General features: G+C 35.7%; 3 protein-coding genes across 12 annotated transcripts in view; 1 reads left to right on the forward strand and 2 right to left on the reverse strand.

The window, feature by feature from the left end:
* The window catches only part of LOC127863704 (uncharacterized), a 259681-nt gene that overhangs the window by 54187 nt on the left and 193468 nt on the right, over window positions 1–12026 (reverse strand). The gene's annotated exons all lie outside the window — the stretch shown is intronic.
* Window positions 1–12026, reverse strand: part of LOC127864727 (uncharacterized) — a 146509-nt gene that overhangs the window by 36138 nt on the left and 98345 nt on the right. The window lies entirely within an intron of this gene.
* On the forward strand, window positions 6391–8564 carry LOC127863839 (uncharacterized). The gene is made up of 2 exons (XM_052403514.1): window positions 6391–6558; window positions 7398–8564. Exon 2 carries the CDS (start codon window positions 7407–7409, stop codon window positions 8475–8477), a length of 1071 nt encoding a protein of 356 aa, XP_052259474.1. The 5' UTR covers window positions 6391–6558; window positions 7398–7406; the 3' UTR covers window positions 8478–8564.

The raw sequence follows: 12026 nt of genomic DNA on the forward strand, positions 1-12026 counted from the left end.
GAACATCATGTGAGAGAAAATTCACATTATCATTGTATATCAGGTTTAGCAGCCTTTTAGATAACAAAGTATGCTAGTTTTCAATGTCGCTTCTGGGGATCAAACCCGTAGGGCTTTTAGGAAGATTCTAAAATTTTCGATCCCTCGAGAGCAACCAAACCAAAAATTAAGTCAAATATTGCCGACTCGGTTTTTTGAGTCGGTTAATGAGGGATAATGGAGCTTGATTGGTCATTGTTGGCTCTGGTACTACTTACATGTACCCCGGGTACGCTTAAGTATACTTACATGTACCCTGGGTACTCTAAGTATACCTACTTGTACCCCAGGTACGGTAAATAAACGTTATTGTACTCGGTTCATATAAGACTGTACCCGAGTTGTATTCGCGCCCAAAATCCGATGTCGTAAAACGCGCAACCGATTATCTTAAACACACTTCTCTTCAAAAAACACTGCATCAACATGCTTTTTGAGTATATGTTCCGATAATATAGAGGCCATTCTACAGAAAATTGACATAAATGTGTATATATAATTATTACAACAAAATAGTCGACAACGACTGATTCAGGGTGAAATTTCTCGGGTACATTTTAGTATATTTACCGTACCCGGGATACATGTAAGTATACTTAAGAGTACCCGGGGTACATGTACGTAGTACCCGAGCCGACAATGAACATTCGAGCGATACTGGAAGGTGCAACATCTCTCACGCTCCCTAGCATCGCCTTTAGCAGTATTCAATTCTCAACAGGAAAGTGCTGGAGTCATTGATCCTGATGGACAAGAAAAACAATTGATTAATGTTCGAAATAAATAATTTGATTAATGATTAATTCTATTATTTGAGCCAGGTCACAGGAAAAGCGCAGTCAAATCAGTATCCAATTAAATTATTTGTTATTGTCAGAAAAACTCTTTTAAGCAAACAGATTTCAAGCGACTGCAGGCTGATCTAGATCCAAACTGGCCACAATCGCCTTAATGTCTCTTTTACTGTGACACAGTACATTTAACTTGAAAATGATAAAAAGTACTTACACTAAGAAAGAGTACAAACCAGTAAAGAGTTTGAAATCAATGTTGAATTTCAGGACAGCTTGGTGATCTGCAAATCCCCGATGAAATGTTGATATCGGGTATCATAGTCATTCAATAAGTCGCAAAATGTTTGAATACAATTTATAAAGCACAATGTGACTTATATTGATAACTAAAAATACCAGTATGCCAGTTTTGATGTGTCAAGCTGTAACGATCCAGAAAGTCCTTCATTCACATCGAGTATATATCCTTCGAATTCCAACTATTGTTGTCATAAGCGGAGATTTAGTGAATAAATAATTCATATATCCTAAATGACAGCTTCTAAATAGTGAAACAAGCCAATTTATGCAGTAAGAAAGTTTTGAATTGAGACTCTCATGGGGGCTGCCATTGTTGAATGTTGAAACACAAACGACAACTCTGCTAGGAGAATGTTATCAATGACGAGCAATCTCCTACGCAGTGGCGAATGCAAAAGAGAAGTTACTGAAAAATGCAGTTATCTCAATAACTGGCTCGGTCCTTTACATAGGTCGCCATTGTGAAATTTTTTTTGATGGTTATCATACCTTGGACGATGCTGTTCCAGCATCGTCAAAAATGTTGAAGTATACTATCAATAACATAATGATTTCAGCACATTTTAAATATATTGCGTCAATTAATGGTATATAAAACTGTGTCCACTGGGATCTCTTTTATTTCAAATGGCATGATATTAAGACACTTGATTGAGGTTTAAAAAATATATTATCTAGATCTCTGATGTACATAGCCATAGAGGTGACATTTACTCCTCTTTTGTTTTAAATGCAATCCTCTTTTTTTATCTCGTTCCCACGACATAATACCTCGATGGAATGAGTAGGCTATGTCGTGGAAATGACTAACTAAGTAAAGAGAACGCGAGAAAAAAGAGGGATGCTTAACTAAAAACATGAGTGATGCAATGAAAAAAGAGCAGTGCATTAAATAAAGGAGGATTGCATTAAACAATATACTGCACTCCTCTTTTATTTAGTTTTGCACTCCTCTGTTTTCTATCTCAATTTTTTCCCTGTACTAAGTAAGCCGTTCCCACGACATAGCTAACTCGTAGCATTCCCACGAAAAATAAGTCGATCCCTTCAGTTGGTTAGCTGACAGGCAAATAACCACATTTGCTAAAACTATTTTTAGAGGACCAAAATACAAGATGAAATGAATATACTAAAGCAAAGAATATTTAACAGTCATTTTGTTATACAAATTATGTCAACCTCTTTTTGTGACCAGCTTATACAACTTCATTCAAATTTAAACCGCTGTTGCAGAGAATCACTTTGCATTTACAACATTATAAATAAATTTGCGAAACCTAAGTGACAAGCCCGTTCAGAGTATAACAAGTTATAAGTAGTTTTGGTCTAAGTGTTTAAAAGGATGTGGTTCATGGAGTGCGAAATGTAATCTAGACTTCAGGATCATAACTAACATTAAGGATGTTAGTTAACATAAAAAATAATAAACCGATTGGCTTTGCATGTTAGGGGCAATGATGTTGCATAGTATGTTAATATTTACAGTGTTGTTTTTTTATGAAATATTCGGCGTTATTCTGCCCCATTCCCCCATCTTTGGAGTATACATTTTTCCCCCCAAAATTTTAAAATTCCCCTCTCAGAAGTGTTATTCAATTCTAATCAATACCTCATTTAAATACGTCTTTCGTTACGAATTTACTACAATTTTCCTGAACTGCATCCACGTGTTTACTTTATTTTAGCCTTTACCGCAAACCGTACGTAGTTCACTATCACGACTTTCGCTTTACGACATCTACCGCAAACCATACGTATTCCAACATGTCGCAACAACAAAAGCTATCGTAAAAAAATTGACAAATCTGTTTTAACTTAAAAATAAATTGATATTCTTTTCAAACAAGTACAACTTAAAAGTCAGTCTTCTTCAAATGCCGGCAGTGAAACACCAGAAATGTCCGCTTAAGAGAGTGTTGAAAGACTGTTTAGTTTGCTCAACCTGCTTTGCACGCCACAGAGAAACAGGCTTGGGGAAGCTACGCTGAAGTCCCTGATCAGACTTTGTCTGCACACAGAGAGACTTGGTGAAGAGGAGGTCACCAGAATAATTGATAAATTCGCTGAAAAGCCCAGAAATGTTAAACTTTGAACATGAACATAACATGTTTATGAATAAAAGAGTTTGAATTATGTTTTTCTCCCTCTGTATGGTAAATTATAGTGTTAAAACTTGATTTTGTACTGTTACTAGCTAAGCATAGAAATTTCCCCCTTTTCCCCTTTTACGCGTGAATTTTCCTCCCCTCAGGGGACCCGACCCACTTCCCCCAAAATTGAAAAAAAACACTGATTTATAAAATCTACATAAACCATGTGACCCTTAACCATTCAGTCCATTAGTTTCATTTGACTCAAACAAAATATAGCATTTATAGTGTCTATAAGTTTTTCCATTTAAATGGTAACCTAAGTTTTTAATACACTTAACTTAGAATTGACAGTTTTTGTAATATTGCGATGATACAAATTCGGACCAATGAATCATAAGGGTAGCTTCTACAGTTTCAACAATTTTTGCGTAACCTTTAACCTGTTGACCAGTTTTTTTTATATCCGTTGACCCAAATTTTACCGAGACTTAAATATTTTTCAGATAAACAGTTTTATTTCTATAGTGAAATTATGTGCATGAATTCGCTTGGAATATGCTTTATTTGGCCTTATTTGTATGTCAGAGTTTGCTTTACTAGATCTGTACTGTAACTGTGATCTACTTTTAGTGATTTTTTTCACCCAATTGGGAACGGGCCCTGTACACATGCCATTGGGAATTTTTCGCGTCGTGAAATCATCAAATTGGAAAAAAACTAGTCGCGAAATCTTCCAATTGGGAAAATCAAGTAAGGAATTGTACCAATTAAAGAATAAAATTAAATAAATCGTACAAACACGTCACTATTTGTTAAAATGTCTTAGGTGCTAAACATGTTTCGGCCATAGCCTTCATCAGTAGAACATTAATATAAACAAATACAAAGGAAGTGACGTCAACGTCATACAATAACGTAACATCTTTTGGCGGAAAAATATATAGTACATAATATTACATAATTCATAATACAAAGATGGATCAGTGATGATACAACAGTCTATTAGTAAAAATATAATTTATAACAAGAGCAGACTGCTCATCTATTTTCTTTTAAAAGGTGTCAGAAGGGACTCTCATTTTCAATCACAAATGAGAGAGGGGTGGAGTGAAGAGGGGTGTATAGTGTGGGGGTGTGGAATTTATTACATTATCTTCCCCAAAATGCGAGAAAAAAAACGAAACAAAAAAAAATTCGAGGGGGGGGGGGAGTGGGGGGGGGATTCTTGGGTGCGATGATAATATAATAAAAATAAATATTTGTGTTTTTTAACCGTTTCAAAAAATATTTTAAATTTGGGGGGTGGGGTGTATAGTGTGAGTGTGTGGTGGTAATTTGTGAGATGATCTTGAAAAAAAAATAAAAAAAATTGAGGGGGGGTGGGATTCGGGTGGGGGGGAGGGGGGGTGGATTCTTGGGTGCCATGGTTGGACGGTATTTCAAACATAAAATAATAAAAATAAATATTTGTGTTTTTTAACTGTTTCAAAAAAAAAAATTGGGGGGGGGGTGGGGGGGGGGTTGTAGTGTGAGGGTGTGGTGGTCATTTGTGAGATGATCTTAAAAAAAAAAAAAAAAATAGGGGGGGGAGGGTGGGGGGAGGGCACGGGGGATGGTTTGGGTGGAGTCTATTGTCGTATGTCAGGTAAGAGTAGTTTTGTCAAAGTATCAATCAAATCTAATCATAAGTAAAGAAGTTATGGCAATTTTAGCAAAATTTAATAATTTGATCTTGAGAGTCAAGGTCATTCAAAGGTCAAGGTAAAATTCAACTTGCCAGGTACAGTAACCTCATGATAGCATGAAAGTATTTGAAGTTTGAAAGCAATAGCCTTGATACTTAAGTAAAGTGGATTGAAACACAGAATTTAACCATATATTCAAAGTTACTAAGTCAAAAAAGGGCCATAATTCCGTAAAAATGACAACCAGAGTTATGCAACTTGTCCTTTTACTGTACCCTTATGATAGTTTGCGAGTGTTCCAAGTATGAAAGCAATATCTATGATACTTTAGGGGTAAAGTCGACCAAAGCACAAAACTTCACCAAATTTTCAATTTTCTAAGTATAAAGGGCCCATAATTCCGTCCAAATGCCAGTCAGAGTTACATAACTTTGTGTGCACCGTCAACTTATGATAGTTAATAAGTGTTTCAAGTATGAAAGCAATAGCTTTGATGCTGTAGGAATAAAGTGGACCGAAACAAAAAACTTAACCAAATTTTCAATTTTCTAAGTATAAAAAGGGCACATAATTCTGTCAAAATGCCAGTCAGAGTTACATTACTTTGCCTGCACAGTCCCCTTATGATAGTTAGTAAGTGTTGCAAGTATGAAAGCAATAGCTTTGATACTTAAGGAATAAAATGGACCTAAACACAAAACTTAACCAAAATTTTCAATTTTCTAAGTATAAAAAGGGCACATAATTCTGTCAAAATGCACGCCAGAGTTATCTAACTTTGCCTGCCCAGTCCCCTTATGATAGTAAGTAAGTGTACCAAGTTTGAATGCAATAGCATTGATACTTTCTGAGAAAAGTGGACCTAAACGCAAAACTTAACCAAAATTTTCAATTTTCTAAGTATAAAAAGGGCACATAATTCTGTCAAAATGCACGCCAGAGTTATCTAACTTTGCCTGCCCAGTCCCCTCATGATAGTAAGTAAGTGTACCAAGTTTGAATGCAATTGCATTGATACTTTCTGAGAAAAGTGGACCTAAATGCAAAACTTAACCGGACGCCGATGCCAACGCCAACGCAGACGCCGACGCCAAGGTGATGACAATAGCTCATAATTTTTTTTCAAAAAATAGATTAGCTAATAAAAAAAATTCAAAAAATAGATGAGCTAAAAAACATTGTAATAGAAAAACATCAAATGTATATGTAAATTATGTTTATGTTCTACATGTCATACAGCAGTTTATTATTTAGACCGTTAGGAATCATAGTTTTTAATTTGTGTATCCAATATGTTTCTTTACATAAACGGTCCAGATTGTTTTGAACAACATCAATAGGTACAAAGGAGAAATCTGATAAAGTGCAATCATTGTCAGTAGATCCAAAATGTGTAGCAACATGTGAAATAGGATTTATTGAACAATTTCTGATATCAAATCTATGGCTATTCATTCTGCGGGAAACATTCTGATTTTATCTCCTGCATATCCCCCAAAGAGCCCCTCACGAGAGATGACGCAGCCACCGCAGCAAGGAATAGCAGAACGAGGCTTATCAGCAGCTTGGAAAGCAGCAAAAATCAATAAGAAATTAAATCTGATTAATCTTAAGCGTACAGGATATCTAGTGCAAGGAAATTAACTGGTAATTATTATAATATTCTTACTTGTATGTTTAATGACATCTTTTTCAGATCATGTTAGTAGTTATCCATGTCTTCCGCAAAATAGCGTAAGACATGTAAAAGTCCATTCCGGACACTGGTCATTGTTGGGAACAATGCCAGATTTCAATGTAAGTAATCCGTTATTCCTTGATTATATTATTGAAAAAATCACACGTGTTAAATTTCTTTCCATATGGTCATGTCGTTCTCAGTATACTGAGTTTCTCATTCACAGAAAATCTGTGCTCGCCAAAGGCAATAAAAACGACTGACCTAACCAACAATGGCGTCGCCATTATTTATTGTTCGTGATAACGCAAAATGCAAATCACAACATTGTTCAATTTCAACGTCTTAACTGAATATGCAATATAAGTGCCAACAGTAATTTCTTTACATTCAGTTTCATATCGTACATTTGCCAAAATCGGCAGTATTAACGGACAATTTCATCAACAAAATGTTGTGTCCGCCATTCATGCAATCACATTTAAAGAGTAGTAAGTGTTTTACTTACGCTCAACGCGACACAGGAAATTATCGAGTTACTTCCCGTTCGATCAATACGTATTTTACATATGCTCGATAATTCTAAATTTAGAACAGGCACTTGCGTCATCCAAATGCGCAGTCGGGAACTTATAAGCTATTTATAGTTTCGGCTACATATTGATCTAAAATCAATTACAAGATTCTAAGACCTGGTCACGTTTATGGCACTTATAATACTGCATTTACGAAATACACACACTTATTGTTGAAAATCAACAATTGCAAAATGCAAGACCATAAGAACCATTCTTATTATTTACTTTAGACTGATGCGATGGAGAACGGAAACCCTCCAGGTGCCCCAGAGCAAACGGGCGAGTCCACTTCAAAGTCGCGGGGTGATGCCATATTGGCCGAACTTGAAGCAAATATGGGCAAATTCGCGTCAATTGCTACCAGTGTCAAGGACATGTCGGCGAGCATTGCAAGCTTAAGAACGGATATCAATGAATTGAAGCGGAAAAGAACGCCAGATCAAGATTCTGATGACCAAGGACCTTCCTCAAAAAAGGATCAATCCGACGAACCAGAAGAAATGGACTCGTCCGATGACGATGACGAATTTGACGATGAATTGGAAGAATTCCTGTCAAATAAAAAACCAGAAGCTGAAGAAGACGATTTCTGGCAAGACTTAAATGACTTCGTAGCTGAAAATGAAGACGTAGGCGAAGAAGTATCAGAGAAAATTGCGTCCATATCGCAGAAAGCGCTTCAATGTAATGCAGATGAAAAGAAAATCAAAGAAATCAAAGAACGAAACAAAAGACCGAAAAACATACCAAACCTCAAAATTCCTCAAGTTGATGAATTTCTATGGCGACAACTACGTGCATCAACTAGAAACAATGACTTCATTTTGCAAAAAATGCACAACACTTTGGCGTCGACGGCTGTACCCATCATCAAGGCCCTGGATCATCTGCAGACATCAAACGACAATAAGCTGAAGGCATACCTTTCCGATGCATTCAAGTTGATAACGAATGGCATATCCAAGAACGTGGAGGTCAGACGAGAAAAGATAAAAAGAGAAATGGCCCCAAAATACAAACACTTGGCCAAATTGGAAAAATCAGCAGACAAACTGTTTGGGGATAAACTGTCAGACAACATCAAGGCCGTTGACAACACGAAGATTGTCGTGGCACAGACACAAACATCCAACATGCGGCCGACAGTAGGTCAAAACTTCCGGCAAAAGGGAAAAAAGGGTTTTTTAGGCCAGAGGAACCGGTGGGAACACAACAATCCCACCGGCTACTACCCCCAGAGCCAGAAGAAGCCGATGAGGAAGTATTTTCCAGGCAAAAACAACAACAAAGCACAGATACGGAAGAACTAAAAACAGGAGAAAATGTAAGTGTTAAAAACATCATATTGCAAAACACAAAACAAAATTTCAAAGCTGGCAAAGTTAAAACAGAACTAAAACATTATTCAATTAGTTTGTCCAACGTATTGTTTATTACAACTTTTACATGTAATAAGATATATAACATTGCGCGAAGTACAATCAACATCAAAGCGTAAATCATACGATAAACCAGTAACACTACTATTGAAACTTGAACATATGTTTATATTATTGCAATGTGTACATCTTGGTCGGTTACATTGACCCGATAAATGAATATCAGTACTGTCATAAGACACTGAACATCTTACAAGGCTGGTACGCATATTATTAGGTCTTTATAGGCTTAAATAGGTTTAAATGAATGTAAAGACTTAACACTTCCTTGTTTGATAATCTGAACAAATCCCAGTATTGATTTGAAGAATGGTATTTTAATGAATTTGCCTACACCATCTTCAACTTGTCCCACTGTTTCCAGTGTTTCATGAGCACTAGTCCTCGGTGCATAGACTTTGTCATCAACAGTCTCAAGTATCATAGGACTTGTAGCTTCGTCATGTTCGTCGTCAATCTGCATTTGGCTTCTGTCATCTTGGACAATTTTTGTTGCAATTTGGGTGTGTTGTTGACATGAAAACACATTTATTTATGCAAGATCATGAACAAAGTCCCAACATTATATATCAAAATTGTGAAAAATTTAGTCACAATGATCTCCTCAAAATGTTACAAACAATAGGTACATAGAAATTGTAAAATTATCTTTCTATGCACAGATATAGTACAATATTATCATACTTTCATTGGCTGGGCACTGTTGCTTTCAAAAAATAAAATCATATATCATATGAGCAACATCATTATGACAGGTTAACTGTATTGTCAATGATCCATAGTCAATACTTTTGACAAACACTAAAATGTTGTCTATGTTATGTCAATTGTTTGGTTTGACACATTAGTAATACATATTCTGAATTTAGTTATCTTGTGAAAATTGTGAGCCATTATACTATTGTTTCCAAGTTTAAACCCTTTGTCAATAACACTTGTTCCATGTCACATACCCGCAGGATTCCCTACAAATCATAAATACTTACAATGTCTGAAATGTTAATGCATTTCATGAAAATGCAATTTAATCAATTTGAAAAGAAATGATTCAAACAATATTTACACATATAAATGGATATTAATACAAAATCAACTCCAGATTGCTGCATTTGTCTCGCTACATTACTCACGTGTTTTCACTTTCGTCACATGATCTTTCTTATTCAAGATATTCCCGTTGTAAAAGTGCATGTTTTAATCTTACTGTGATTTCTTTAGAGTGAATCTAGACTGACATTTTTTAACAAAGGATCTCAAGTTTTACTTTAAAATTTTCTTATGGTCTAATGCAATGGTGTGGTTTATAAGCAGTGCTTATGTTACAACACTGGTTTCACCAGTTACAAACTTGTAATTCCTTAACAACAAGCACATTTGTTGAATGGATATCCCCCGCCTTTTCCTCATTTATATCTATACACCTATGAAGTTTCGTATTGAACACTTATATAGTGTCTGATATACAGCCCTAAAACGTTAGTAACAGACAGACGGATGGACAGACTGATAGGCGGACTGATAGACTGACACAGGGACAATGACAAAGCTATATCACTCCGCCTTTGGCATTTAAACAAGTATAGCCCGTTACCTGAGTAGGAAACACAGTTTGCAAAATCAGAAATACAAACAAAATACAGAAACACATATTGTACTTTTGAATGTGAAGTTTTTGTTTTTGACAGTGTTGAGCTTAACAAGTTTATGTCAAACAGTTTAAAAACTCTGTTTTTGTAAAATACTGTGGATATACAGGGCCCTCAATCTATCAAATCTGCCGCCGAATTTCGGCGGCAGTCCCCCACCTGAAAAGTATTTTTTTTCACCCCATGACTGCTTTTTTTCCCCGTATGAAAATGAAAAAAACAAATCACTGATTTAATATAGTTGAAAATTGACTCCAATATATCACAGTCCGTTATATCGCGTTTTCCAATATATCGTGGATCGGCTATGGCTCCCAAAAATCTGATGAGCACATTCATAATCCAGTTTTGACCAAATTGTTCGCTTTCATTGTACATCACTTTAACAATTGTGTACTGCAATAAACAATAACTCCACTTGCCAAACATCACAGGTCATTTAGGGTGTTACCCTTCTCTCTTGAATTTGCTTGAACTGCCGAAAACACCACACATGAAGGTGTATACAATTATAACTGTAAATGTCACAAGTCAATACTGACCTATCTCAACAATCTTTGCGCGTATGATACAGTGTAAATAACTTGCTTTTAATTTAGAGGTAAAGATCCCTCAGTTTGTCCAGATGCACTAATAATAAAGCCCATGCTTTCCAAGAGGAAAATGACGTCATTTTGTACATGGGTCTACTTTCTTGAACAATAAAACAATTGTTTTTGGATTACAAATTTAACAAGACTATTGTCAAGCAATATAAGTCCCCTACCGGCTCCACCATTGTCAGAAATTCCAACATTTTCAGATTAATTTTTTTTTTATTTGTTGCCATAGCAACCATAATTTAAGACGTAAGAACAAAATGAAATGACGTGCATAATGTCCATATTGCCATCTATCCATATTCCAAGTTTCATGAAAAAATATTAAGAACTTTTAAAGTTATCACAGGATCCAGAAAAGTGTGACAGACTCACAGACTCACATATGCAGAGAGCGAAAACCTTAAGTCCCCTCCGGTGAAACCGGTAGGGGACTACTTATACGCATTTAAAAATACTTACATGAAATAATGTTTTGTGTTAAACCAATGAACAATATATGGATATAACACATACTTCAATAAGGTAGGTAAAAAGCCTGTTTCGAGATTGCCAAACTATGCTAATGCATACAAAAACATGTATGAATAACCTGACAATTTTTAATGCGCACCGGATATATCACGAATATATCATATTGGAATTGCAGTGTGGATACAAGTTGAAGACAAACTTTGCATGCAACAGGACACAAAATGACATAATGGTGGACTTTTAAATAAGATTACTGTTATATACCGGTAGATTGAGTAAAAGTCCACCTTTGTTTCCTATAGACAGTCAAATAATATATAGAAATATATGTTTATAACAGTTAAACACAGTTCTTGTTTCTTGTTATAAAGTACAAAAAATTCCCCCTCCTAAGGGCTGCGGACCCCTTCACCCGAAGTAGTGTGAGGGCGCTGATATATTTTAATTGTAAAATGCTTGCATCAAAATTATGAGATGGCTGACCAAGACCACACTCAAAGAAGAAAAAAAGCCCTACAACTTTTTCACGGTTTTGATTGCAGACTATCTCCAGGATTTATTGCAGTGTAACCACATGATTGATTGCAAAACACCCTTTAATTTCATACTCTGTCTACAAAAATAGGTAGCGGGTGGTGGTAGAATGATAATTAATTAAAGCAAAGTTAAAAAACATAATATAAATTGCAGTGGAATTTTAA

Source organism: Dreissena polymorpha, chromosome 1 (genome assembly GCF_020536995.1).
Source record: "Dreissena polymorpha isolate Duluth1 chromosome 1, UMN_Dpol_1.0, whole genome shotgun sequence".
NCBI classification, from domain to species: domain Eukaryota; kingdom Metazoa; phylum Mollusca; class Bivalvia; order Myida; family Dreissenidae; genus Dreissena; species Dreissena polymorpha.